We start from the raw sequence: 27,121 nt of genomic DNA on the forward strand, positions 1-27,121 counted from the left end.
GTCATGTCGGGTTGGTGATAGGGGTTGGGGGTGCCCATGGAATTCCAGGGCCTGGGTAGGAATCCAACCCTGAGAGTCAGACAACCTGGATTCTAGTCTAGCTGTGCAGTCATGAGCAAGTTACCTGGCCTCTCTAAGCCCCAGTTTCCCCTTTGGCAAGTGGGGATCATAAAGCCCATCTCATGGGTGATACCATTGAGATTTGGTGAGATGAGTGTAAAATGCCTTTGCCCCACTCAAGAAATGTCTGTTCTCTTAACATGCAGAAGCCCAAACCGAGGGCCCAGGGAATCTGAGGCCCCTTGCAAACTAAGACCTCCAATCATCCGCCCTAGCACCCAGCAATAATTTAGTCAAAAGATTTTCATATTTTGTAAGAATTTTCTTCAGCCCTAACGGGGTTTGGCTCAGTGGATAGAGCATCGGCCTGCGGACTGAAGGGTCCCAGGTTCGATTCCGGTCAAGGGCATGTACCTTGGTTGCGGGCACATCCTCAGTAGGGGGTGTGCAGGAGGCAGCTGGTCGATGTTTCTAACTCTCTATCCCTCTCCCTTCCTCTCTGTAAAAAAATCAATAAAATAAAAAGAATTAATTTTCTTCAAGCATTTTATGTTAACTAATCTCAACCCTACAGAAAGAATACGAACTCCCATACTGTTCACCTAGATTCACCAGTTAACATTACGCTGCTTTTGTTTTCCCTACACATCTACCTGCGTCCATGTATACATAGCATGCAGTCTGCTACCACTTGAAAGTAAGTTGTAGACATCTTGAACTTTGCACCGAAATACTTTGCAGGCATCTTATAAGGAGCCACCAGAAGCCATTGTTATTGTCTGGAGAGATTTAATATCGACACAACAATATTGTCTAATATACAGTCAGTTATGGGTTGAATTGTGACCCTCACCCCCAAATTCCTATCTTGATATCCTAACCTCAAATATCTCAGTATGTGACCTTATTTGGAAATAGACTCATTGCAGATGTAATTAGTTAAAATTAGGTTCTGCCTGGCTGGCATGGCTCAGCGGTTGAGCATCGACCTATGAACCAGGAGGTCCTGGTTCAATTCTCGGTCAAGGCACATGCCCAGGTTGTGGGCTCAATCCCCAGCGTGGGGTGTGCAGGAGGAAGCAGATCAGTGATTCTCTCTCACCATTGATGTTTCTTCTTTTTAAAATACAGTGGGGCCTTGACTTACGAGTGTCCCGACTAACGAGTTTTTCGAGATACGAGCCGTCCCTCGGCCGATTTTTTGCTTTGAGTTGCGAGCTAAAATTCGGGTTACAAGCCAGCTTCAGATACCCCACTGCTAGTTGGCGCAGCGAACGTCACAGTGAACACCACAACATCAGCCCAGCATCGCGTGTCTCACTCGTTCACTTTAAGATTTGACATACGAGTAATTTGAGTTACGAGCTCCGTCATGGAACGAATTAAACTCGTAAGTCAAGGCCCCACTGTATATTTATATTGATTTCAGAGAGGAAGGGAGAAGGAGAGAGAGAGAGAAACATCAATGATGAGAGAGAATCATTGATTGGCTGCCTCCTGCACGCCCCCTACTGGGGATCTGGGATGGAGCTGGCAACCTTTTGGTGCACAGGCTAACATCCAAACCAACTGAGCCACACCAGCCAGGGCATGATACTAACATTTTTGAAGGATCCAGGCCAATTTTTTTTTTTTTTTTTTTTTTTTGTAGAATGACCAACAGTTTGCATTTGTGTGATTGTTTCCTCATTAAATTCAGAATGTTTTTGTCAAAATTATTACATAGCTGCCCTGACCGATTTGGCTCAGTAGATAGAGCATTGGCCTGCGGACTCAAGGGTCCTGTGTTCGATTTTGGTCAAGGGCATGTACCTTGGTTGTGGGCACATCCCCAGTAGGGGGTGTGCAGGAGGCAGCTGATCGATGTTTCTCTCTCATCGATGTTTCTAACTCTATTCCTCTCCTTTCCTCTCTGTAAAAAAGCAATTAAAATATATTTTAAAAAATCATTACAGAGCTGATGCTATTTTAAATTAATCACAATAATACACACATTTTGGGGAACACAATTAGAGACTGAATTCCCTTCGACTCCCTACACTGGCCTGTACCATCAGTTTATGCCCGTACATATATATTGGTGGACAGTCCTTCCCGGCCTCCTGGCCTTTATTATCAGGAATCAAGTCAGAGTCTCAGGACCCGTCTGATCCTTGGCAGGAACCCCTGCCCTCTGTGCTCTCACACTCACAGCTGCTCCCCAGCCCACCGCAGCCTCCAGACCATCAGAGCTGGTCCTGCCATTTATCCCTGTTGATGAGTTTCACCGCTAGGGACTCAGGCCTCCTAGGTCCTCCATAGCCCCGACCCTCTCCTTTTCTTCCCATCTGCCCCCTCGGCTCCTGATGGCTGTCTACTGCTCCTTCTAGAGTCGATGGTCCATCTTTAGCAAAATCCTGTGTCCTCATCTCCTCCTGCAAACGGTCTGGTCCTGGTCCTTAACCCTCCTGCTCTAGCAGAAACCTCGCCCTCCCTGAGGTCGCTGCTGCTCCCTCCTCACATCCCCCAGACTTCTGCACCCTTCCCGGAGGTGGCGGAGGTGTCCTCCTGAATCCTCCTCTACGCCTATAGTGTCCTCCACCCTCCTCCTGTCAACACTCAGGTTTGAATTCAAGTGATCCCCTTACACCACCTGTTTTGTTTCTGAGATCTCCCCGCACATGGATTTCACCCTTCTCCGTCCTTTCAGCTTCTGACTTGCTGTGACTCTCTCCATCCTACTCCTGCTTTCATCCTTAGAGCCTCCGCTTTGCCCGTGGCTGACCCACGGGCCTCTCAGCTCCTTGGCCCTTCTTCCAGGATCTCATCTGCCGCCCCAGCCCAGCCCAGCCGCCCATTCCCACAGCCGCCCATTCCCACAGCTCTGTCCCATTCCCACAGCCGCCCATTCCCACAGCCGCCCATTCCCACAGCCGCCCATTCCCACAGCTCTGTCCCATTCCCACAGCCGCCCATTCCCACAGCTCTGTCCCATTCCCACAGCCGCCCATTCCCACAGCTCTGTCCCATTGAAGCTACCGGTTACACGTGGCTACTGAGAAATGTGACTGGTCTGAGGTAGGATGTGCTGTGAGTTTAAAATAGACACCAGATTTCAGATTTAGTGAGAAAAAATACATAAATTATCATTGATAATTTTTATATTGATTACAAGTTGAAATAACATTTTGGGTATATTTTATTAAAACTACTCCCACTTATGTCTTTTTGCTTTTTTAATGTAGCTACTTAGAAACTTTAGAATTGCACATGGGCCCTAGCCAGTTTTGCTCAGGGGATAGAGCGTCGGCCTGAGGACTGAAGGGTCCCAGGTGCGATTCCAGTCAAGGGCACATGCCTGGGTTGCGGGTTTGACCCCAGTAGGAGGCGGGCAGGAGGCAGCCAATCAGTGATTCTCTCTCATCATTGCCGTTTCTCTTCCTCCCTCTCCCTCTCTCTCTGACATTAGTAAAAATAATTTCTAAAAAATTACACATGCACCTCATGTTGTGTTGCCACTGGAAGCGCTGCTCCAGCTCTTTTCATTGCCAATAAGGACACAATCATAATGTCACGCATCCCACTCTCTCCCCAACACCCCTGTCTATTCAGCTCTCCAGCCCCAATACATTTTGGACCCCATTGGAACCTATAATCCACTGACTTTGCCACACTTTAGCTGTCCCCGTCCCTCTTGTGTCCTTACATGCCTCAATTCCAGGCCAGTCATTCTGTATAGTCACTTTTTTTGCATGAATGTATTTTATTTATTCAGCAAATATTTGTTGAACACCAGTTATGTGTCAGACATTCCTTGTCCTTGTGGAGCTTATGTTTTGTTGGTAGGAGACAAACAATAAACAAATAAGTAAATTGTATTATGTACTAGAGCAGTGGTTTTCAACGGGGGGCAATTTTGCCACCAATGGGACCTTTGGTAGTGTCTGGAGGCATCTCTCGTTGCCACTACAGGGGGAGGGGTGCTATTGGTCTCTATTGGTAGAAGCCGGATGCTGATGTACATCCTACTGTGCACAGGCAGTCCCCAAATACAAAGAATTACCCGGCCCCCAAGTCAGTGGTGCCTAAATTGAGAAACCTGCTCCAGAGATGTGACTTCCTTAGAGAAAAGAAAAGAAAAAGTAGAGTGGGGTGGTGGGATTGAAAGCGGAATTTGGGTTGGAGACTATGAATTTAGTAAGTAGGTCTAGTCAGGGTGGGTCGGCTTCATTGAGAAGGTGACATTTGAGCAAAAGTGTGAAGGAGGGAGGGAAGAAGACCAACTAGGCCTCCTATTTCGTTGAGAGAATTCAAGTACTCGTCACACGTGCCTGTGTCCCCTGCCTTCCCTCTAATTATTGTGGATAAACGGGTTGCGTTCCTAGCAAAGGCCAAACCTCTCACTCAGGAGCCCCCTCCATCTGTTCCAGGCCATCAGTGCAGCAATGCTCTCAACAGGGACACGGGAGCATTTGAGATCTTGCTCCAGCATATGTTGTTAGTTTGGCTCAAATAAACTCTTATTTTAAAAAAGCCAACAGCGCCCTAACCTGTTTGGCTCAGTGGATAGAACGTCGGCCTGTGGACTCAAGGGTCCTGGGTTCGATTTCAATCAAGGGCATGTACCTTGGTTGCGGGCACATCCCCAGTGGGGAGTGTGCAGGAGGCAGCTGATCGATGTTTCTCTCTCATCGATGTTTCTAACTCCCTATCCCTCTCCCTTCCTCTATGTAAAAAATCAATGAAATATATTTAAAAAGCCACCAGCAACAACAACCACCTTATATTTTACCCTCTTCCCCTCCCCCCAACTACCATCTTATTTTTCTCCTTCCCTTTGCTGCAACGCTCCCTGACAGAATTGTGTATTATCCCTCTCTCCAATTTTTTCCTCCCATTTTTCATTTATTTATTAGAGAGGGAGGAGGAGAAACATCCATTTTGTTGTCCCACTTATTTATGCATTCATTGGTTGCTTTTTTGAGAGAGAGAGAGAGAGAGAGAGAGAGAGAGATCTGCTGTTGCACTCATTCATGTCTTCACTGACAGGGGATAGAACCTGCAACCCTGGTGCATTGGGATGACACTCCAACTGAGCTAACTGGCCAGGGCCATTGGTTGGTTCTTTTTACTTTTGATTTTTTTTTTTTTTAAATTGACTTTAGAAAGTGAGAGAGGAAGGGAGGAGAGAGAGAGAAACATTAATTGGTTACCTCCTGCATGCCCCCTACTGGGGACTGAGCCTGGAACCTGGGCATGTGCCCTAAGGGGGAATCGAACCGGAGACCTCCTGGTGCATGGGACGACGCTCAGCCAACTGAGCCACACTGGCCAGGACTGGTTGATTCTAGTATGTGCTCTGACTGGGGATCGAACCCAAAATCTTGGCGTTCGATCCCCAGAGGACGCTCTAACTGACTGAGCTACTCGGCCAGGGCCTCCCATTTTTCATGAGCCCAAGAACTTTGGGTTTTTTCCCCTGAATTGCTCTTCCTGGGGTCACCAAAAGGTCCCACAGAGCTCAATGCAGTCAGTCCTTGGCGCTCAGCTTGCTGGCCTGGGAGCAGCATCCGGCTACCCATCATGCCTGGTGTTCTGCACCAGACGCTCGTCTGGTTTCCTCCCATCTCTCTGGCCGATCCCGCTCATGCATCTTCTGGTTCCTCCTGGTCTCCCAACCTCAGCACGAAGGGGAACACAGAACTCAGCACTTGGTGACTTCATCTCCATCTACCTTTCACACAGCTGCCCCTAATGTTAATATCTTACACAACCATGTACATTGGTCAACACTAATTGATGAACATTATGAATGAAGCTACAGACTTTATTTGAATTTCACAAGTAGAGCTTCGAGGCGCCCAAGATTTGACTGTTGCATTTTCTTTCTTTTTAAATAAAATAAGATAAAAACAAAATCCCTTGTGTCGAGGGCTGACTTTCAATAGATCGCAGCAAGGGAACTGCTCAGCTGCATACGAAACCCCGACCCAGGAGCAGGGCGTCTACGATTGGCTTAGCACAAGGTTCCTGACGAAGGTGAGGTGCGTGCGTTGCATGGAGGGTGAGGGGTGACTTGGCTTTAAAACTGAAAGTTGCATATGCCCTCAGTCCCCTCAGTCCTGGGCAGATTGGGGCAGTCGGCCACCTATTCATCACCAGCTTTTCCATTAATGTCCTTTTTCCGTTCCAGGATTCAGTTCAGCATATTGCATTTAGTGGTCCGGTCTCTTTAATCTCTTCTAATCTGCAGCAGTTTCTTAGTCTTTCCTTGTCTTTCATGACCTGACACTTTTGAGAAGTACTGGACAGACAGGTATTTTGTTGAACGTCCCTCAGTTTTGGTTTGTTTTGCCGGATGTTTTCTCATGATCAGACTAGGCTTATGGATTTTAGTGGGTTTTTTGTTGTTAATCCTCATCTGAGGATATTTTCTCCATTGATTTTAGAGTGTGGAAAGGAGGAGGGAGGGGGAGAGAGAGAGAGAGAGAGAGAGAGAGAGAGAGAGAGAGAGAGAGATGGATGTGAGAGAGACATCAATTGATTGCCTTCTGGAGGTGCCCCGACCGGGGCTGGGGGTCGAACCTGGTACCGAGGTAGGTGCCCTTGACCAGAAATCGAATCCGTGACCCTTCAGTGCAAAGTTCTAACTATGGAGCACACTGGCCAGGGGCGAGGCTTATGGGTTTTGAAGAAGAAAAGCCACAGAGGTGAAGCAGGGCAGACATTTGATCTGCTTTATTCACTGTTTCGTATCCAGTGCCTGGAACGGGGTGCCTGGCCCGTTGCAGGCACCAGAAATGTGTCTGTTGAGTGAGGAAGGGTATGCATGACCGACTCTGTAGAAGTTATTGAGGACCGTGTGGAAGGTTTACACCGTGAGCGTAAGTGCTATCCTAGCAGACGTGTTGCCCCGCAGTTTTGTGTTTTCCTTCAACAGCGTCCTGTCGAGCCGTCCCAGGATGCACAGAGCTACCTCACGTTCCTAACGTTTGCCCGTTACAAAGAACTGCGCGGCTCTTTAGACGGATGCGCCTCTGTGCACATGCGTGCGGCTCTTCTCACGGGCAGAGCCGGGGAAGCATCGCCAGGCACAGGGCAGGCACCCTGACGTGTGGCGGACACTGAGCGGCGTCCGCCCGGGGCGGCCGGGCACCGTCACGCCAGCAGCATTTGGAAGAAGCACCGTTTCCTCACGTCTGGCCGACACGGCATCAGCTCAAGCGCAGTGACCGCCGAGGATGCCCGGACGCCTTCCGGACCACATCTCCCAGGATGCCCTGCGGCCCCTCGGCCACCTGGCTGCGTCGAGCGGAGTGACCAATCCCCAAGAAGCTCCGAAAGACGGCACCACCTCCACGCCTCACCTACCGCCCGGGGCACCCGGAGCGGCGACTACCACTCCCATAAGCCCCGGTGGACGGGCGCCGCTGGCCACCATTTCAAGGCTCCGCAGGGGTGGGCGAGGGCCCGGATCCCGCTTCCCGGCAGGCAGTGCGGCCGCGGGCGGAACTCCATTTCCCAGCAGCCTCCAGGCGGCGGGCGCCGCGGTGCCTTGTGTGGGATGTAAGCGCGGAGGTGGGCGCGGGGGACCGCAGCCAGGACTCTTCTTGTGATTTGGGGGGCTTGGCCAGGGGGTGCCTTTCGGAGGGACTCCAGGGCCCGGGGGTACGGGTGCAGAGAGGCACCGGGGCGGCCATTGGCGGTCCTCAGCGGGGTCCTAGGGGCGCACCCCTATAGGGGCCGCGGCTGCTGGGGCTGTGGGGGACGAGGAGGCCCTACAGCCTGGGCTGAGGGGGTCTCATCGACGCGGGAGCCGAGGGGCGGAGGGCGAGGGGGGCGGGGGGCAAGGGAGTGTGTGCGTGTGTGTGTGTGGCGGGAGGGGGCGGGGGGGTTGGAACCCTAGCGGAGCCTGGGCAGGGGCTCCCTGGCCGAGCCCGCGACTCTCCCCTCCCGGCTCGCCGCAGGCCGAGGCCCGCCGCCATGGGGCTGAAGGCCGCCCAGAAGACGCTGTTCCCGCTGCGCTCGATCGACGACGTGGTGCGCCTGTTCGCCGCCGAGCTGGGCCGCGAGGAGCCGGACCTGGTGCTCCTCTCCTTGGTTCTGGGCTTCGTGGAACATTTCCTAGCTGTCAACCGCGTCATCCCCACCAACGTGCCCGAGCTCACCTTCCAGCCCAGCCCCGCGCCCGACCCTCCCGGCGGCCTCACCTACTTCCCGGTTGCCGACCTGTCCATCATCGCCGCGCTCTACGCTCGCTTCACCGCCCAGATCCGAGGTGCCGTCGACCTGTCTCTGTACCCCCGGGAGGGCGGCGTCTCCAGCCGAGAGCTGGTGAAGAAGGTCTCCGATGTCATCTGGAACAGCCTCAGCCGCTCCTACTTCAAGGATCGGGCCCATATCCAGTCCCTCTTCAGCTTCATCACAGGTTGGAGCCTCACAGGTGGCAGGGGCACGAGTGGGTCCTGTCCCATCTGACAGCTCGGCCTGCCTCTTGGCAATACACGGTGTACAGAGCCCTTTTGGGACCTATAAGCCTTAGGAGGTGGGGCAGGTGTTGATCCCCCTTTGCAGAGAGGGGACGTGAGGTGCCAGAGTCACACAACTGGCAAGACTAGGACTAGACCCCGATCACTTGGCTCCAGATCCATTAACCACCCTTTGCCCCGTCGGCACCCGCACCCCTGCCGGTGTCCTACAGCCCAGCCTGAGGCCCAGAGGGCAGCAGCAGATGGGGGGTGAGGAGCCAAAATCCGGCTACATTTGGGACGATTAAATGAAGTGTCTGTGAAAGCGATGGCTTAAGGCTCAGGGTTTGCAAAGATCTTTCTTTGCTCAAGCCCAGTTGACTAGCAGTCATGACCCAGAGTGCCGTGTTGGGAAGGAACCAAAGGCTGCTTCTGAGCTTAGCAGGAAAAGAGCGCAGAGATAAATTAGGAGTCGTTGCCAGTGGGTGTGTGAAAAAAGAGGACTTAGTCTCTCGGTCCTATTTTTGCCTATTCTGTTGTGACCTGAGAGGCACAATAAAATGAGGAAATCCTTAACATAAACATATAATGTGGTTGCGGAGAAAGAGAAGTGACGGTCCAAGGCTGGGTGGAACTAGGAAGATCCAAGGAGGTCTGTTGTTGGGAGATGTAAACGCAGAGAGAGAGAGAGAGGCTTTGAGCAATCAGAGGAGGGGGATGGAGGAGTGATGGAGGAGGGTCTGAGGTTTGGGCACAGGCTGGGAGGTGAGGGTGGGAGGGAACATGGCCCATCACTACCTAGCCCTCTTCCTCCAGCCAGAGCTCAGAGATTCCTCTTTCATTACCTCCCCCTTCCATAGGCACCAAACTGGACAGCTCCGGTGTGGCCTTTGCTGTGGTGGGGGCCTGCCAGGCTCTGGGTCTCCGGGATGTCCACCTGGCCCTGTCTGAGGACCACGCCTGGGTTGTGTTTGGGCCCAATGGAGAGCAGACAGCTGAGGTCACCTGGCATGGCAAGGGCAATGAGGACCGAAGGGGCCAGACAGTCAACGCGGGTGTGGCTGAGCGGGTATTGCCTCCTTCCCCTGCTCCCTTCACACTCCCAGCCCAAGCCACCCAAGGGGCTGTGCTTTCCTGAGCCCCTCTTCTTATTGCCACCTAAACATGTCAGGAAGGGGACACAGAAGGGCCCCTTTCCTGGCGGTTATGCCCTGGAGCAGGCACAGGTGGGGCATTATGAGCCATCTGGTCTTGTCCTCTCCCAAGAGCTGGCTGTACCTGAAAGGATCATACATGCGCTGTGACCGCAAGATGGAGGTGGCATTTATGGTGTGCGCCATCAACCCTTCCATTGACCTGCACACGGACTCCCTGGAGCTGCTGCAGCTGCAACAGGTATATGCCTGTGGGAACCTGGGCAGCTGCAGCAGGTGAGGTGTGGCCATGGGGCCCTGGGCAGGGGCACTTTTCCTCCCCCCTTTTTTTGGTTAATCCTCACATTGATTTTTAGAGAGAGTGGAAGGGTGGGGGAGGGACAGAGAGAAACATTGATGTGAAAGAAACACATGGATTGGTTGCCTCCCTCACTCCCCTTGATCAGGGCCAGGGAGCAAGTCTGCATCCGGGGTAAGTGCCCTTGACTGGAATTGAACCCGAGACCCTTCAGTCCCTGGGCCATCGCTCTATCCACTGAATCAAACTGGCTGGGGCTCAACTTCCCCTTTTGCAACATGCTTAACAATTCCTGGCCCAGTATTTCCCAGGGCTCTGGGGAGAGTGGTGTTAAGACATGAAAGGACTTTGACTCCAGTAAGGGGCTGGTTTCTAAATTCTGGCCTTTTCTATCTGGTGGGAGATCCCTGCTGATGTTGGACGCCACTTTGCCTGGTAGACTGAGGACTTCTCAACCCCTCCCCCCCAGCTCACATTTCTCTCTTTGGCCTGTAGAAACTGCTCTGGCTGCTCTATGACCTGGGACATCTGGAAAGGTCAGTAGGGGGAAGTGGCCAGGCTGGGCCTTCAGGGCTGGGTGGCTAGGCGGAGCTGGACTCATGAACTTTTCCCAGGTACCCCATGGCGCTGGGGAACCTGGCAGATCTGGAGGAGCTGGAGCCCACCCCTGGCCGGCCAGACCCACTCACCCTTTACCACAAGGTGGGGATATCTCGGGAGGGTACAGAAGGGAGACCCAATAGTGGCTGGGGTTCCCTTCTACCTGGGAAATGGGAGGGGGCACATGAGAGAAGATCTTGGTGTGTATTGGGCATTACCACCCATCTTGTATTTACCATGTACATATTCAGTGCTATCTGCCTCTCATTGTCCCTTCTGGAGTGTAACAGTTGTCAAATGTGGGAGCATTGAGGAGGGGGTGTTAACTTGGTGGAGTGGAGGTAGAAGGGACATTGGGCTGGGCTTGGAAGGCTTTGGTGTTTGTGTAGGAGTGTGTGGGAAAGCCTGGGAAAGGGAATGCCCTGAGCTTGGAGGACGGACCCCTCCCCTTCCCTAGGCTTTGTTCTGCATTCTGGCCCAGGCCTCACCAGCAGCCTTGCAGACATGGAGGAGCAACTGGTAGAGCGGATGGCAGGGGGTAGAGGTGGAACTGGAGATGGGACTCTGGGCTCTTGGCTATTTTGCATTCTGGGTGTGATCTGACGGGACATTCCTGCCAAACGGTACAGCTGGGGGTTGCCTCCCTGAGGGCCCTCTGCTCTATCCCTAGGGCATTGCCTCAGCCAAGACTTACTACCGGGATGAGCACATCTACCCCTACATGTACCTGGCTGGCTACCACTGTCGCAACCGCAATGTTCGTGAAGCCCTGCAGGCCTGGGCCGACACGGCCACTGTCATCCAGGAGTGAGGATCCTTCACCCCACCTGTCCCACTAGGGCCTTAGTCCATCCTTTCTTCCTCTTTCGCCCAATTTCCACTCATCCTTATCCAGGAGTGAGGCCTGGGTCCCAAGCCCCATCCCTTCCTCTAGTCTGGGCAGCCAAGGCTACTGTCACCCAGGAGGTAGGGATCCCTAATGAGAGCCCCACACCTTTCCCTCCCTCCCCTCTCCTCCTAATTGCCAGCCACCATCATCCAGCAGCAAACCCTGCACCCCCTGCCCCATGCCCCCCTCCTCACTCTGGCTCTGGGCTGATACAGACACCATGATTTCGGAGTGAGGACCCCAACCACTCATCCAGTCCCTAGATGATCAAAGGAAAAGAAGCCTGGGCTCCATCCCCCCCCCCCCCCCGCGCCCCCAGGTCCCGGGGGTTCCCAGCATGGTGGAGGCCCCACGGTGCCCTCCTGCTCCCACAGCTACAACTACTGCCGGGAAGACGAGGAAATCTACAAGGAGTTCTTTGAAGTAGCCAATGATGTCATCCCCAACCTGCTGAAGGAGGCAGCTAGCCTGCTGGAGGCTGGCGAGGAGCGGCCGGGGGAGCAGACCCAGGTGAAGGGCTCCCCCTGTGCCCACCTTCCCACCTGGCCAGCGCTCCGAGTCACAGGACATGGGACTGCTGCCCACGCGGGGACTGAGTGAGGAAGGTGGCCCAGCACACAGCAGCCAGGGTTTGAGGGAGCTGAGGGTATCTTAGGGGTTTCTACCCCATTCCTTCAGGTAAATGGGGTGAAGCCCATCTCTTTCATGCCAAGATTTCGTATTTAGTTGTGGGGGGTGGGATGGAGGTAAGGGGCGGTTCCCTCTTCTCTGAATCCTGGCTAAGAACTGGTTCTATAAAAGGAAGGCGGCTCTGAGAATTCTCCCCGATGCTCACCTCTTAGGGGCCAGGACTCTGCTTAGATGAGCGGCTTGGCCTGGCCCTCATACAGGGTGTAAGGGGTTCTGATCTGTGCCTCCTTTCCCCCTTGCCCAGGGCACCCAGAGCCAGGGGTCTGCCCTCCAGGACCCAGAGTGCTTCGCCCATCTGCTCCGGTTCTACGATGGCATCTGCAAATGGGAAGAAGGCAGCCCCACGCCCGTGCTGCACGTGGGCTGGGCCACCTTCCTTGTGCAGTCCCTGGGGCGTTTTGAAGGACAGGTGAGGGGCAGCTGTGCAGGGGTCTGAGGAGGAGCCAGAGCCTGGGCGGCCCTGAAGGGGATCTGCTCCTCTGGGTGCATGAGACAGGCCGCAACCTGCTGGCACCTTGCCCTCAGCTCGCTCTCCCTACCCGGCCCAGGTGCGGCAGAAGGTGCGGATAGTGAGCCGGGAATCAGAGGCCACAGAGGCCGAGGAGCCCTGGGGCGAGGAAGCCCGGGAAGGCCGGCGGCGAGGCCCGCGGCGGGAGTCCAAGCCCGAGGAGCCCCCGCCGCCCAAGAAGCCGGCGCTGGACAAGGGCCCGGGCGCGGGGCAGGGCATGGTGCCGGGACCCCCCCGGAAGCCCCCAGGGACGGTCCTGAACAATGCCCGCGGCCCCGAAGGCGGCAGCACGGCTCTGGCGCCTGCACCAGCCGCGTCGCCGCCGCCAGAGGGTCCGGTGCTCACTTTCCAGAGCGAGAAGATGAAGGGCATGAAGGAGCTGCTGGTGGCCACCAAGATCAACTCGAGCGCCATCAAGCTGCAGCTCACCGCGCAGTCGCAGGTGCAGATGAAGAAGCAGAAGGTGTCTACGCCCAGCGACTACACGCTCTCCTTCCTCAAGCGGCAGCGCAAGGGCCTCTGACCGGCACCGCGGGACTCGCAGCCAGTGCCCGGAGCCGGTCCGCAGTCCCCGGAGCCGTCCGCAGTCCCCGTCGAGGCCCCGCCCAGCTCCCTCCGCCCCAGCCAATGGGGCCGCGGCCCGGCCTCCAGGCCCCACCCCCACCCCTACCCGGAACCGGGGCTCGGTCCGGACCCAGAGTCAGACTACCCCGCGCTCGCCATTGGAACATAGAACCCGTCCCGGCCTCCCAGCTGGCGATGGAAGCTTCGCGGGGCCTCAGGCCCCACCTCAGACCGCGGCTCCGGCCGCAGCCTGACCAGTGCGCTCTGGGTCCCCCTCACCCGGGGCCGAAGTTTCACCCCGCAGTCCAGACGCGCAGGTCCCGCCTCCAGCCCGGGGACCTAGGACCCGACCCGGCTCGGAGAGCGTTCCCGCACTCAGAATTCTGTCCCTCGGAACCCAAGCCCCGACCCCACAGAATGAAGAAGGGGCGCTCCCAGGATTCGGAGCTCCCAGCTCCCTCCCTTCCGGCTCGCAGTCCGGGACTCAAACCCCTCCAGCCTGTGCATCCCGAGCACCCCCCTTCCCACCAACGGGCTCCAGATGAGAGCAGCCCCCTCTTCCGGCCCTCGGAACCCTCCCTGGGTCTGGCCGTCTCGGGGGCCCCGGGGGCATCTGCAGGGGCTTGCCAGTGGGTGGGGGAGCCTGACCTCTGTTTTGTACATAGATTTATTTTTCAGTTTCAAGGAAGATGAATACATTTTGTTAAAAAAAAGTACGTCTCTTTCATTTGGGAATTTGGGGGGTGGAGGTGGAGTGCCCTCTCTCCTCTGCCTTCGGGCTCCCCTCCTGTAGGACGCAGGGACCGGCGGCTCCGCGGGGCTTCGGGGCTTCCCCTTCCTGCCCAGGGCCTGTCCCGCGGGCGCCTCCTCCCGGCCGGGCGGCGGGGCATCCCCTGCCTGGCCCCGCCCCAGGCCCCGGCCCCGCCCCAGCGGCCTCCGAGCCACCGGCGCCCGCCCCGCGCCGCCCCGCGCCGCCCCGCGCCGGCTCCGGCTCCGGCTCCGCGGATCGCGTCCTCCCGCCCGCCGGCCCGCCGGCGCCGGGCCATGGCGCTGCTGCGGGACGTGTCGCTGCAGGACCCGCGGGACCGCTTCGAGCTGCTGCAGCGCGTGGGGTCCGGGACCTACGGCGACGTCTACAAGGTGCGCCGGCGGCTGGACGGGCGGGGGAGCCGCGAGGAGGTAGCCGGCTCCGCGCCCTGCGCGGGATCCGGCCCCCGGCCCCGCCCCCTCCTCATCCCGCTGCTCCCACTGTCCCATTAGGCCCGCGACACCGTCACGTCCGAACTGGCCGCGGTCAAGATCGTCAAGCTGGACCCAGGTGAGGGCCGGGCCGGGCCTCCGCGCGGGAGGAAGGGCAGGGAGCCCGGCGCGCGGGGCGGAGAGTTGACACTTCGGAGGCCGCTGAGAGGCAGCCCCCGGGGGTGGTGTCCCCGGCACCTGTCTGGCCTGGAGGGAGGCAGAACTCAGGGGTCCTTGGAAGATGAGGGCGCTGAGTTAGGGCGACGCCTCTGAGCTCCTCCCCCACCCCCGATGCCCTGTGCTCCCCAGGGGACGACATCAGCTCCCTCCAGCAGGAGATCACTATCCTGCGTGAGTGCCACCACCCCAACGTGGTGGCCTACATTGGCAGCTATCTCAGGTGAGGCCGCGGCCCCTGCCCCTGCCCGCCCCGGCAGCCCCGTGTGGCCCTGCCCTGTGCCCACCGGCGCTGTGTTCCCCCAGGAATGACCGCCTGTGGATCTGCATGGAGTTCTGCGGAGGGGGCTCCCTGCAGGAGATTTACCATGGTGCGGGCCAGGACTCCGGCCCCACAGGGCACGCACGGGCTGCTGCTGCTGCTTTTCTTCCAGTCTACGTCCCCCCTCACCCCCAACCTGTGGCAGGAGGGGAGAGCTGGGGCCCAAGGCTCCTCCTCGCTGGCTGTGTGACCTTGAGAGAAATAACTGCCTTTCCCTGGGCTCCGCGTCCCAGACGCCTGTGGCTTCCTGGAGGGAGGGTGGCCTGGGAGGGTCAGCATATCCCCCAGACCTCCATGCTAGCTCTTACCCTTCCCTTTCAGCCACTGGGCCCCTGGAGGAACGGCAGATTGCCTACGTCTGCCGAGAGGCACTGAAGGTAGCTGGGCCCATAAGGCTGCTCACACCCCAGCGCCCAGGAGCTGTGGGCAGGGAGCCCAGCTGGCCAGTGTGGGGGGTGGAGTGCCTCAGGGAGGGCTGGCGTGAGGGGCGGTGGGTCCTGGGAGAAGGGGCCCCAACCCTGTTGCCGGAAGCAGCCCATTTCCCTCTTGGCTCAGTCACTTCCTGTTTGGGGAGAGGGGAGGAGGAAGCGGCTTGGGTGGGGGGCCCAGTCCTCAGAGGGCTCAGGAAAGGTGGGATGTTGCTGGGTAGCTGCTCTCAGGGGCTCTCCTTTGTCCCCAGGGGCTGCACCACTTGCATTCTCAGGGGAAGATCCACAGAGATATCAAGGTAGGGGTCTGGCCTTGGGCTCTGGGGGAGGGAGGAGGGAGGAGGAGGCTCTCGGGAGCTCCAGATGGGATTCTCTCGTCTCCGTTCCTCCAGGGCGCCAACCTTCTCCTCACCCTCCAGGGAGATGTCAAGCTGGGTCAGTACCCCGGGGACAGGATCAGGGCGAGGGTCTGTGGGAGCTGCGTTCAAGTGCTGGGTGTCCTTGGGCAAGTCACTTTCCAGCTCGGGCCTCAATTTCCCCATTGAGAAAAGCGGAAGAGTCTTCCCTCCCTACTACAAGCTGGATGTGGTTGGGTCTGCATGGAGTCCAACGTGTGGCCTGGCACTTGGTCAGCGATTGAAGGTGGTTGGCCCTTCCTAGGAGGGGGCCCCGGCCCTGGCAGCTGTAGCTGAACTTGGTCTGCCTGTTGTCTGAACCTGCCAGCTGCATCCTGAGTCTGAGCCTTAGAGGTGGGTGGGGCGTGGCAGCCAGAGGGCGGGTTCCAGGAGCTCTCTCTCCCTGCAGCTGACTTTGGGGTGTCGGGCGAGCTGACGGCATCTGTGGCTAAGAGGAGGTCTTTCATTGGGACTCCATACTGGTGAGGCTGCGTCTTGGGCTGAGGCGGTAGGGGCCACAGGTGGGGGAACCCGGCCATCACATCTGTGACCCCACCTCTAGGATGGCCCCCGAGGTGGCCGCTGTGGAGCGCAAAGGTGGCTACAACGAGCTGTGTGACGTCTGGGCCCTGGGCATTACAGCCATTGAGCTGGGCGAGCTGCAGCCCCCTCTGTTCCACCTGCACCCCATGAGGTCAGTTGAACACTTGCCCCTTGCCTGGCCCCTGGGGCCCTGTTGACCCCCAGCTCCTGACCTTTTGCTGTCCATAGGGCCTTGATGCTCATGTCCAAGAGCAGCTTCCAGCCGCCCAAGCTGAGGGACAAGACTCGCTGGTGAGGCCCATGTTCGTTGCTGGGCCCCCCTTTTCAGTCAGTCCTCAGGGGAGCAGAGGAGCCATCTGCCAGCTCCCAGGGCGCAGCCTCAAGAGCCCTGCCCTCTGGTATTCTGCAGACCATCCGTGGGAGGGGCCTGGGGCGCATCTCGGGGCCATGGCTGGCGTGGACGGTGGTTGTTGATGGAGGAGCTTCCATGTCGCAACAGCAGTATTGCTTAGGCCGGCTGCCCCTGGCCTCGGGCTGGCCCTTTCCTGGGCAGGCCCAGCAGACTCCTCTGGAGTGGCAGCAGGGGGCAGTTGGCAGGATGCCCTACCTGAGGGCTGACCTGGGTCTGGGGGCTCTTGTGCCCACTAGGACCCAGAATTTCCACCACTTCCTCAAGCTGGCCTTGACCAAGAACCCCAAGAAGAGGCCAACAGCAGAGAAGCTTCTACAGGTGAGAGGCAGGGGGTGGGGGCAGGGGCTCAATGCTTGAAAGCAGAGGCCTGGGGGCCAGAGACCAACCTGAACCCCCCTCCATCCTCCAGCACCCATTCACAACGCAGCAGCTCCCTCGGGCTCTCCTCACACAGCTGCTGGACAAGGCCAGCGACCCCCACCTGGGCGCCCTCTCCCCGGAGGACTGTGACCTGGAGGTGAGTGGGGCTGGGGAAGGGAGTCTTGGCCTGGCCTGGTTGTAGGGAGTGCGGAGGTGACATAGGCCAAGGTCCCTTTAACTGGAATATTTCCAGCATAAGGAGCTTCCCTCCAGGTGAGCCACCCACTAGGAATCTTCCCTGAGCTGGCCTTGCCTCCTGTACTGTCCCTTGGTGGGGGCCCGCCCTTGACCCAGGCTGACCGTGACCCTCGCTTGGCCATCTGCTCTCTGTGTGATCTTTGGCCAGTTATTTGCCTCTGTGTGCTGGTTTTCTCAATTATGGAGTGAAGGTGCCGTTTAATCTCACGATGATCTACAGAGTGTGTGTGTAGAGCACACTGGAGGTGGGGCGAGGTGCGTGCTGGGTGTGTGTCCACTGTTTGTGTTCCTTCTTAGACTTACGACATGTTTCCAGACACCATTCACTCCCGGGGTCAGCACGGCCAGGCTGAGAGGACCCCCTCAGAGATCCAGTGTAAGTCAGGGGAAGGGGCTGTGTGTGGATTTGGGGGGCTGTATGTGGATTTTCTGGGGGGCTGTGTGTGGATTTTCTGGGGGGCTGGCTGTGTGAGTGGATTTGGTATGAGTGTGAGGGTAAGTCTTCATTCCCCCCTAATCTATGTACACTGGGCACCCCAGTTCACCAGGTGAAGTTTGGCGCCCCACGCAGGAAGGAAACGGACCCACTACCTGAGCCGGTGAGGCTGGCTGTGCGGGAGGGGGTTCAGGGGTGGGCTGGGTGCTGTGCTGGAGGGCGAGCATCTCATCAAAGGGTCTTTGAATCGCTGGCCCTTGGGCCTGGGGAAGCTGTCCAAGCATGTTTGTCCCGCCAGGGACATGGGAGGCTGGGGGCTCCTTCCAGGGCCCAGTCCGGGACAGTCACCTGGAATGTGGCGAGGGGACCACACACGGCCGAGCCCCCATCCCTCCCTTTCAGCACAGTTCTCTCCGCCTCGATCTCTGCCTGTCACTGGCTGCCTGACTCACGTCTCTGCTGCCTCGCGGTCTCGTTATCAGCGTCTCGTCACCCGCACAGTCTGTCTCTCTGCCCGGCTCTCTGGCGTCTCTGCCTCATTCTCCGCTGTTTGTCTGCCTCTTTCACAATCTTTGCCTCTCATTGTCTTCCTCTCTCTCACAAGCCTCTCGCCTATTACCGTCTCACTCTCCATCTGTCTGTCTTCTCTCTCTCCCACAGCCTCTCGATCACCCTCTCACACTGCCTTTCTGTTCTCTCTCCCATCTTCCTGCCTCGGTTTCCCCACAGTGGGAAGAGGAGTGGACGCTGCTGGGCAAGGAGGAGCTGAGCGGGTGAGTGAGGGAGGGAAGCTGCCGGAACGGGCGGGGGCTCGGGGAGGCTGCACCCTGACCTTCCCCTCCCTGCCAGGAGCCTGCTGCAGTCAGTCCAGGAGGCCCTGGAGGAAAGGTGAGGGCTGGGCCTGGAGGCGAGGGGCAGACGGTGGGCCCAGTCACAGCTCACACATTTCCCTCTGATTTGCCCGCCTAGGAGCCTGACCATCCGGCCAGCCTTGGAACTCCAGGTGCGGGCGGAGGGAAGCTGGAGCCGGGGTGGGGACAGTGCTTTGGAGGGTGCAGCCGGGATGGGACCAGTTTACAAGGTGACCTGCTAACAGCTGGGCTGGGCCCCCGGACCCTCCCCCCAGGAGCTGGACTCTCCAGACGATGCCGTAGGAACCATCAAGCGGGCCCCCTTGGGGCCGGCCCCACATGAGCCTCCAGCTGAGGACTCTCTGTCCAGCCCCCCAGGTGAGTCCCAGGCTCGGGGGACCAGGAAGCAGGCCCGGGGCGGGGGGTGGGGGGCAGGAGAGGGCCTGGTGGGGGAGGCTGGGCCTGGAATGTACCCTGGGTCTGTGCTTGCAGGAACCCCACCCCGACCTCTCTCAGGCTCGGACAGCCCCCCGCCTCTCCCCACCGCCTGGGCCACCATGAAGCACCAGGAGGATCCTGAGGTGAGGGGGCCGCAGAGGGACTGGGGAGATGGGAGGCCGCGGGGGCACATCGTCCTGACTCCGCCTTCCCTCCCAGAGATCGTCTTGCCATGGGCTGCCCCCGACCCCCAAGGTGCACGTAAGTGTCCGCCCGCCGCCCGCAGCCCCACCGCCCACCGCCCGGAGCCCCACCGCCCACCGCCCGGAGCTTCCTTACAGCCTCTTGCCTCCCCCAGATGGGTGCCTGCTTCTCCAAGGTCTTCAATGGCTGCCCCCTGCGGATCCATGCTGCTGTCACCTGGATTCACCCTGGCACCCGGGGTAGGCCGGGGCGGGCAGGAAGCAGGAGCCAGGGAATCCCCAGCTTGGGCCAGGGCTCCCGACTGACCTCTGACCCTGTACTCAAACTGCAGATCAGTTCCTGGTGGTGGGGGCCGAGGAAGGCATCTACACCCTCAACCTGCATGAACTGCACGAGGACACACTGGAGAAGGTGAGGCCTGGCTGGCTGCGGAGGGCGGAGGGCCTTGGGGGGCCTGGGGTGCTGACCGCCTGTCCATCTGTCGCTCTGTGGCCTGCAGTTGATCTCACACCGCTGCGCCTGGCTCTACTGTGTGAATAATGTGCTGCTGTCACTCTCAGGTACACATTGGAGCAGGCGGGGGGCGGGGGGGGACAGGGGGGCACCCTGCCCGCCAGCGCTCTGAGCCCCCCTCCCTCCTTGGCAGGGAAATCCGCGCACATCTGGTCCCACGACCTCCCGGGCCTGTTTGAGCAGCGGCGACTGCAGCAGCAGGTTCCCCTCTCCATCCCCACCAACCGCCTCACCCAGCGCATCATCCCCAGGTTGGGGACCGTGGGGGTGCAGGGGAGAGGGGCGTAGCGGGGAGGCAGAGGGGCAGAGCCAGGGTTGGACTCTAGCCTTGCTCGTCCCTGGGACTTTAGATCTCAGACCTGCTGAGATCTTAGACCTGTCACTTTGCCTCTCTGAGCCTGTTTCCTCATCTGTCAGTACATTGAGAGCCTCCCCTCCCCTGACTCCAGGCCTGTTGGCAGGCAAGAAGGAAGTCGGGGATGTGAAATTGCTTTGCCGATTGTGGGAGCTGTGGTTCTTAGGACGTGGGGCAAACGTTTACTGAGCACTTAGTACGCACTAGGACTAGGTCTCAGGCTGGGCTTGGAGACTACGATCAAATGAGTCAGTCCTTGGGACTCAGTATCTGGCACTGAGCTGAACTGGGGGTGGGGGTGGGGGTGGGGAGGCTGGGAGGGGCCGGGAGGCCTCAGAGAGGGCAGGTGAGCTCATGGCGTTTGGAAGTGCACAGAGGCCTTCCCTGCAGAGGGAAGAGCAAGTGCGAATGTGGTCGGCCCGGAGGTATGAGGTGTTGGGCCTTTGGGAGGCAGTTGGAGTGGCCTGAGAGGGAGCTGCACAGGTGGCAGGGGCGGAGCTCCCTTCGATGCCAGGCCCAGGATCTGAGCTCTGCCCAACTGGCAGCAGTGCTGTGAGCATTTTAGAAGGACCCCTCTGTATGTCAGAGGGAGATGACCTAGAAGGGCCCTGTGGCCACAGTGAGGCCCTTGGCTTTGACTCAGAGCTGCCTGAGGGCCGCTGCGGAGCTGTGTGCACCGAGTCTTCACGGAATCGCTCCAGCTGTTGTGTTGAGAATAGACCGGAGGGGATGAGGGTGGAAGCAGGAGACCTGTCAGGAGGTGGTTGAAAGAATCAGATGGGAGATGGCGGCTTGGGTTGGGGGAGCAGGGAAAGAAGTGATAAACGGTCGGATTCTGGCTTTAATTTGAAAGTTGAACCAACGGGATTTCCTGACAATTGGTGGATGGAAGAGAAAGAGGAGGCAAGGTTCCTGGCCGGGCAACGGAAGGATGGAGCTGTCAGCAGCTGTGGGTGGAGCAGAGCTCCATGTTGTCACACTGAGTTTGAGACATGCAAGCGGGACCTGTCAGCTGTTGGCTGAGCGAGGTGGAGGCTCGAGGGGGTGGCCGGGCTGTGGGCGTAGCTGTTGTTGTGACCAGGTGGTGGTGGACGCCTGTGGGCCAGGCGGGGAGGCCAGGCCAGTGGCTCCACAGCTGGGGGGATGCCCTGCCTGCAGCGGACTCACGCCAGGACCACATCTGCAGCCCCGGCCTCGGGGCTTCCTGAGCTCAGTCCCCAAGCCAGTCTTTGCTTTGGCCCAGGACCTACAGGAAACAGGCCCATGAGAGCCCGTGTCACAGGCAGCTTGGGGTGTGTGTTTGGGACATCACAGAGTCCCAGTGTCCATTTCACATGTAAAGAGCGGAGAACCAGAATGGCTTTGGAGGAAAAAAATCAAACACAGAAACATCTGCTGAAGGCCAGTTGGGGAAGAGAGTGGGAGGAACAAGGGGAGAGAGAGGAGTGAGGACAGGGGCAGAGAAAGACAGACAGACAGACAGGCAGAGAAAGACAGACAGACAGGCAGGCGTTGGCTTCCTCGGCGGGGCCCACATCCTGGCAGAGGGCAGACAGGGCTGGGGTCCTTGCGAGGTGGTGGCAGCACTGCTCATGTGTAGCCCTGTTCCCCAGAGAAAGATAGAGGCTCAGCAAGTCCCTTAGGGGCTTAGGGGACAGACAGGAACCAAGGCAAGGACCCCGCTTCTTCCCGGGCACCAAGGTGAGCCAGCACTGGCCACCCAGGGCCGTGGACTCGGCGAAAACAGCTGGGGGCAGGCCTTTTGCCTTTTCCTGCCAGTCTTCATCGCTGGGCCCGTTGGCTCATCATGACCCGGGTCCTGTGGGGCCGGGACGGGATGTGAGCACTGGCTGCCTAGTGGAGCTGGCGCTGCATCGTCTCTTCGTTCATCCCTCCGTTGCCAGTGATTGGAAATAGGTGGGAAGTAGTAACACGGGGTGGTAACAGCTAGCCCTGAGTGAGTGCACGAGATAGGCCAGGCTCTGCCTGTGAGCCCACGGCATCCTCACTGGGGCCCTACGAGGAGGGTGGCCCGCCACCCCATTCTACAGATGAGGGAATCGAGGCATGGGGAGGCGGTGACTTGCTCAGAGGCACACGGTTAGAGGTAATCCTGAGATCTGAACCCCTGGACTGGACGGACACTCCAGGCTGTAGAGGGGGGTGCTGCAGCCATGAGACCGGCTTCCGCCCCCTGCCTCCCACAGCTGTGGCTCACAGCAAGTCGCTGTGCCTGTCTGAGCCTGAGTCTCTTCCCTGTAAGGCAGAGAAGGTGACAGAACCCACCTCTCAGGGCTCTGTCGGGCCTCACCTATGATGTGTGCCCTGGTTGTCACCCCTACAGGCGCTTTGCCCTGTCCACCAAGATTCCTGACACCAAAGGCTGCCTGCAGTGTCGTGTGGGTAAGAGCTGGGCTGGACGGACCAGGGAGGGGTTTGGGTGCGGGCCCAGCCATGCCCACCGCCTGCCCCTCTTGCAGTGCGGAACCCCTACACGAGCAGCACCTTCCTGCTGGCCGCCCTGCCCGCCAGCCTGCTCCTGCTGCAGTGGTACGAGCCGCTACAGAAGTTCCTGCTGCTGAAGGTGTGGGGCGGGGGGTGGGGAGACAGGCTGAGGAGGGGAGGCCAAGGGGACCCTCCAGCAGGGGCAGGGGGCTTGGGGAAGAAATGAAGACCCGAGCACCCTTGCTGCCCCCAGAACTTCTCCAGCCCCTTGCCCAGCCCAGCAGGGATGCTGGAGCCGCTGGTGCTGGATGGGAAGGAGCTACCGCAGGTGTGTGTGGGGGCCGAGGGCCCTGAGGGGCCTGGCTGCCGTGTCCTGTTCCATGTGCTGCCCCTGGAGGCCGGCCTGACACCTGATGTGCTCATACCACCTGGTAAGCGGGAGGGCTGGGTGTGTGTGTGTGTGTGTGTGTGTCCACGGAAACCCGAGGGTCCTGAGCGCCCAGCCTCCCTGCAGCTGGGCTCCCTAAAAGACGTCCTTACCAGCGGTTCTCAACCTTCTGGCCCTTTAAATACAGTTCCTCATGTTGTGACCTAACCATAAAATTATTTTCGTTGCTACTTCATAACTGTCATGTTGCTACTGTGATGAATCGTCATGTAAGTATTTGATATGCAGGATGGTCTTAGGCGACCCCTGTGAAAGGGTCGTTCGACTGCCAAAGGGGTCGCGACCCACAGGTTGAGAACCGCTGCCTTAGACCAAAGGGCTTGGCAGCTAATAAAAAACTGACCAATGCTGCAGGCGCTGCAGGCACAGACCAGCCGGGCAAGTTGGCTCAGAGGCTCCGTTCTGAGCAAGGAAGCAGGACACGTGGTGTGGGGCAGCTCCTGGGAGCAGAGTGGGTGGCAGTGGGCAGAGGAGGAGGAAAGTGCCCTGAACGGAGGCCCTGCTGTGTCCCAGGCTCCGAGCCAGGGGTCTAACGCACAGGATTTCATTCTTGATCCCCACAACGGCCCTGCAAGGTTGGCATCTTCATGCCTGTGTTACGGATGAGGAGACCGAGGCTCAGAGATTCAAGGTCACACAGCAACTGAGTCCCAGAGCCTGGTTCTCCTGACTCCGGAGCCCACCCTCCCCGCTCCCCGGGCTCCCCACTGCCTCTGAGCCTCAGTTCCCCAGCTGTGCAGGGAGGTTAGGCATCCTGACCTCCCAGGCTGTACGAATGAAATGCACTTGTGGCCCAGGGCTGCCTGAGACTGTCCCCCATGTCCTCCTCTTGGGGCCACGGCAGGGTTGGTGGCTCATGTCTCCCTTCTCTGCCTATAGAGGGGCTCCCAGGCTCGGCCCAGCAGGTGGTCCAGGTGGACAGGGACACAGTTCTGGTCTGCTTTGACCGTGAGTGCCCTGGGGTTAGGGCTTCGGACAGGGGAGGCGGGTGGTGAGGGAGGCCAACTGGGTCACCTCCCCAGAAGGGAGCCACCCCATCCCCGCCCACCTGCCCTCTCCCTGTGCAGGCTGCGTGAGGATTGTCAACCTGCTGGGTGAGCCTACGGCCACACTGGCTCCTGTGCTGACCTTTGACTTCCCCATTGAGACTGTGGGTGAGTGAGCCAGACAAGGTGGGGGCTGGAGTACCCCAGGCCTTTCAGCTGGCAGCAGGGCAAGGAGTCAGGTCCCCTAGCCCCTCATAAGGGTCGTCCTGGTCACCTGCGGTCCTTGAGGACCCCTCTGCCCGGGGAAGCCCCCACCTTCAGGGCAGGCCCAGGGCTGATGGCAGCCCGGCCCCTCCCAGTGTGTCTGCAGGACAGCGTGCTGGCTTTCTGGAGCCACGGAATGCAAGGCCGCAGCCTGGACACCAACGAGGTGAGTGGGACTCAGGAGCCGAACCTGGCTGCCCTTGACCCAGTTGTGTCCACCTCTTCGGAGAGGACCCGCCGGAGTGGCCTCAGTGCCCTTTTCTTCCCAGGTGACCCAGGAGATCACAGATGAGACGAGGGTCTTCCGAGTGCTTGGGGCCCACAGGTAGGACATGGCGCCTGGCCTCCCATTCAGAGGCCCCTGAGGCCAGGTGGCCGTGCCCACGGGTCTTCTGCCCGGCTCACCTCCCTTCTCTCACCTCCAGGGACATCATCCTGGAGAGCATTCCCACCGACAACCCGGGGGCTCACAGCAACCTCTACATCCTCACTGGCCATCAGAGCAGCTACTGAGCAGCGCAGGCCTAGCCAGCGGCACCCACCCCCCCGTGCCTTAGCTGCAGTTCATTAGACAGAGGGCCCCTCCGAGGTCAGCGGAGCCCAGGCCCCCAGCTCTGCTGGGCTGAAGGGCAGAAGTAATCCTGAGAAGTTTGGGGGCTGTGGAGGGGAGGAGCACCCCTCCCTCACCCCTGCAATAACTGGACCAGAGGAAGCTGCTGTCACCTCCCCGCCCCTCCACCCCCCCAGCAGCCCAGGTCCTAGTGCCCGTGGCAGAGGCCCTGGGTCGGGTGGGGGCAGGCCCTGGACGATCCATTCCATGTTGTTCCACATTTCCTTTCCATTCTTCCCGCCAAGAGCCTGCCCCTGCCCCCTGTCCTGGGAACATAATATTTAAAAGAGAGAACTATATTGGTATTAAAGCTGGTTTGACTTTATTCCACTGGTCCTTGTGGGTCAGGGGGACCTAAGCCATGGCCTCACTTCCCTCCTCCTCCTCCCTCCCTCCAGCACGTCTTTCTGTGGCACCAGGTGCTGGGGGTGCACCATGGAAGGGCAGGCCGCCAGTGTTGTGGTGGCTCCCTCATGGGGGTGCAGGCATCAGTGACGGGGAGGCCAGTGTTCCCACCAGGCCTCTCGGGCACTGTCTCTCTGGGCTCCCTTGCTCAGGATGAGCCCTCAGCTCTGCAGTGTGACCTTTGCAGTGTGACTCTCATCCGGGCAGCCCTGCCCCATGTAGGCTCTCACCAGGCAGCCAGGGGCCGGGAGGGGCCAGCCGAGGGCTGCTCCACCCAGCCCCGGGGAGGCCTATGGAGCCAGCCTGCCGTGACCTGCATTTCCTGCCCAGGCCTGGGGCTGCCTCCCTGCCTCCCACCTGTTGCCTGGGTATCGTGTGCTTGGTCAGGCCAGACCGACGGCGTGTGGGCACCATCATCAAGCCAGACTTTGGTGAGATTAGCCAGTGTCCATTAACAAGTATTGCCAGAGGGCCTTCTCAGTGCCAGGCCCTGGGCTCACAGAGGGGCCACCACCAACTGGGGACCAGCCCCCATGAAGGGGGCTGTCCTTGCTGGAGTCTGCATCTCGAGGGCACACCCACCACCCATGGCTGACCTCGTGCTTTGCATTGTCCTTCTCCCCCATTTCCCTCTTAAGGGCTCCCTACCCTGGGAGCCTCCTGTTGCCCCAGGCACTGACCAGAGCCTTTGGGCCAGTGCAGCCAAGAGGAAGGATGGTAGCTGGCCTTGCAGGAGGGTGGTGCAAGGCAGAACCAGGGCTGCAGCAGGTGGGGGGCTCTGGCTCTGGGAGAAGAGCTGGAGTTTGGCCCCACCATGTCCCTTCTGATATTGAAGGCAAGTGTTTAAATAAGAACTTCTCTACACCTGGTGGGCTGTTGGGAGGTATTTGATGAGTGAGTGGTGGGTAGATGGCAGCTTATGTGAAGAGCCAGTAGCAGCCCAGTCCCTACAGCCCTTGGCAGGGGCCCCAGGCAATCCCATGGCTGTCATAGTGTTCCCCTGTCCACACTCCAGCAGAGCCCCCGCTGCTCTGACTCCTAGTGACTGGGTTTCTCAGCTGAAATGGGGAGTCAGCTCTGTGCACTGGGCGCACTCACCTGTGTTCTCTGATTGCCAAAGGGGCGAGTTCAGAAGGTGAGGCTGCCCCGCGTGGAGAGCATCTCAGGCCGAATGGGGGGTGAGAGGGCTGTGCTTCCTGACTTTCCATTTCCTAGATTTCCTGGTGGAGGTGGAGGGTTAGCTGAGGAGCCAGTAGTGGAGGTGAGAGCCCTGTCAGCAGAGGCTCCTGACCTCGGGTACCCAGGGAGGACGGATCTGCCCCCAGAGCACCAAGCGGCAGACAGTACCACCTCATGGCAGGTCTCCCCAGTCCTGGGCTGCTAGCCTGGTCTGAAAAGGGGAGGTGGTTGGGGACTCTCGGAGTCTAATGTGCCAAGGAGGGGGTCTGGGAAAAGCTAGCACTCTGATAAAATATCTGCTGATGGCAAAGGCTGGCCACAAGCCAGAGAAAGATCAAGAAGCCAGGAGATATGCGCTGAAAGACTAAAACTGTAGCCAGCTCGGCCTCCTCCTCCCCGTAACACCACAGCAGCACCGCCACTGCTCGCACCGCCGCTGACATCTGCCTGGTGCCCTGGGCTGGTGCTCGGTTGGGTGGGTGTTCTCTCACGCACTACAGGTTCCAGTCCCAGTCAGGGCATTTCTCGCTCCCTCTACTTTCTTTCTAAAAATCAATAAAAATACTTAAATAAAAAAATAAAATAAAATCTGTCCTTGATCAGACAGAGGGGGAAAGCTTTCCATGATCAGTGCCTCCCCCTC

At 58.7% G+C, this 27,121-nt stretch overlaps 2 protein-coding genes across 4 annotated transcripts; both read left to right on the top strand.

The window, feature by feature from the left end:
• Positions 1-7,418: 7,418 nt before the first annotated feature.
• Positions 7,419-13,918, top strand: MEN1 (menin 1). 2 transcript variants are annotated; one of them, XM_036326742.1, is made up of 10 exons: positions 7,419-7,617; positions 8,007-8,467; positions 9,368-9,576; positions 9,774-9,902; positions 10,455-10,495; positions 10,574-10,661; positions 11,230-11,366; positions 11,823-11,958; positions 12,383-12,547; positions 12,687-13,918. In XM_036326742.1, the coding sequence occupies exons 2-10, from the start codon at positions 8,023-8,025 to the stop codon at positions 13,167-13,169; spliced, it is 1,833 nt and encodes a 610-aa protein (XP_036182635.1). In that variant the 5' UTR covers positions 7,419-7,617; positions 8,007-8,022; the 3' UTR covers positions 13,170-13,918. The 2 variants fall into 2 exon arrangements, with proteins under 2 accessions (XP_036182635.1, XP_036182634.1); XM_036326741.1 differs by having other exon boundaries at positions 7,419-7,605.
• A 249-nt stretch (positions 13,919-14,167) lies between these two features.
• MAP4K2 (mitogen-activated protein kinase kinase kinase kinase 2) lies at positions 14,168-25,219 on the top strand. 2 transcript variants are annotated; one of them, XM_036326743.1, is made up of 32 exons: positions 14,168-14,350; positions 14,471-14,528; positions 14,759-14,849; positions 14,933-14,997; positions 15,270-15,325; positions 15,628-15,675; positions 15,769-15,811; positions 16,181-16,253; positions 16,334-16,465; positions 16,543-16,605; positions 16,963-17,044; positions 17,136-17,243; positions 17,642-17,720; positions 17,885-17,943; positions 18,441-18,553; positions 18,630-18,668; positions 18,750-18,783; positions 18,907-19,009; positions 19,124-19,212; positions 19,289-19,330; positions 19,428-19,512; positions 19,605-19,684; positions 19,773-19,833; positions 19,920-20,037; positions 22,486-22,544; positions 22,622-22,725; positions 22,840-23,017; positions 23,914-23,982; positions 24,102-24,188; positions 24,380-24,450; positions 24,554-24,609; positions 24,710-25,219. In XM_036326743.1, the coding sequence occupies exons 1-32, from the start codon at positions 14,255-14,257 to the stop codon at positions 24,795-24,797; spliced, it is 2,529 nt and encodes an 842-aa protein (XP_036182636.1). In that variant the 5' UTR covers positions 14,168-14,254; the 3' UTR covers positions 24,798-25,219. The 2 variants fall into 2 exon arrangements, with proteins under 2 accessions (XP_036182636.1, XP_036182637.1); XM_036326744.1 differs by having other exon boundaries at positions 18,510-18,553.
• The last annotated feature ends 1,902 nt before the right edge of the window (positions 25,220-27,121 follow it).

Source organism: Myotis myotis, unplaced genomic scaffold, assembly GCF_014108235.1.
Source record: "Myotis myotis isolate mMyoMyo1 unplaced genomic scaffold, mMyoMyo1.p scaffold_m19_p_10, whole genome shotgun sequence".
Taxonomy (NCBI): domain Eukaryota; kingdom Metazoa; phylum Chordata; class Mammalia; order Chiroptera; family Vespertilionidae; genus Myotis; species Myotis myotis.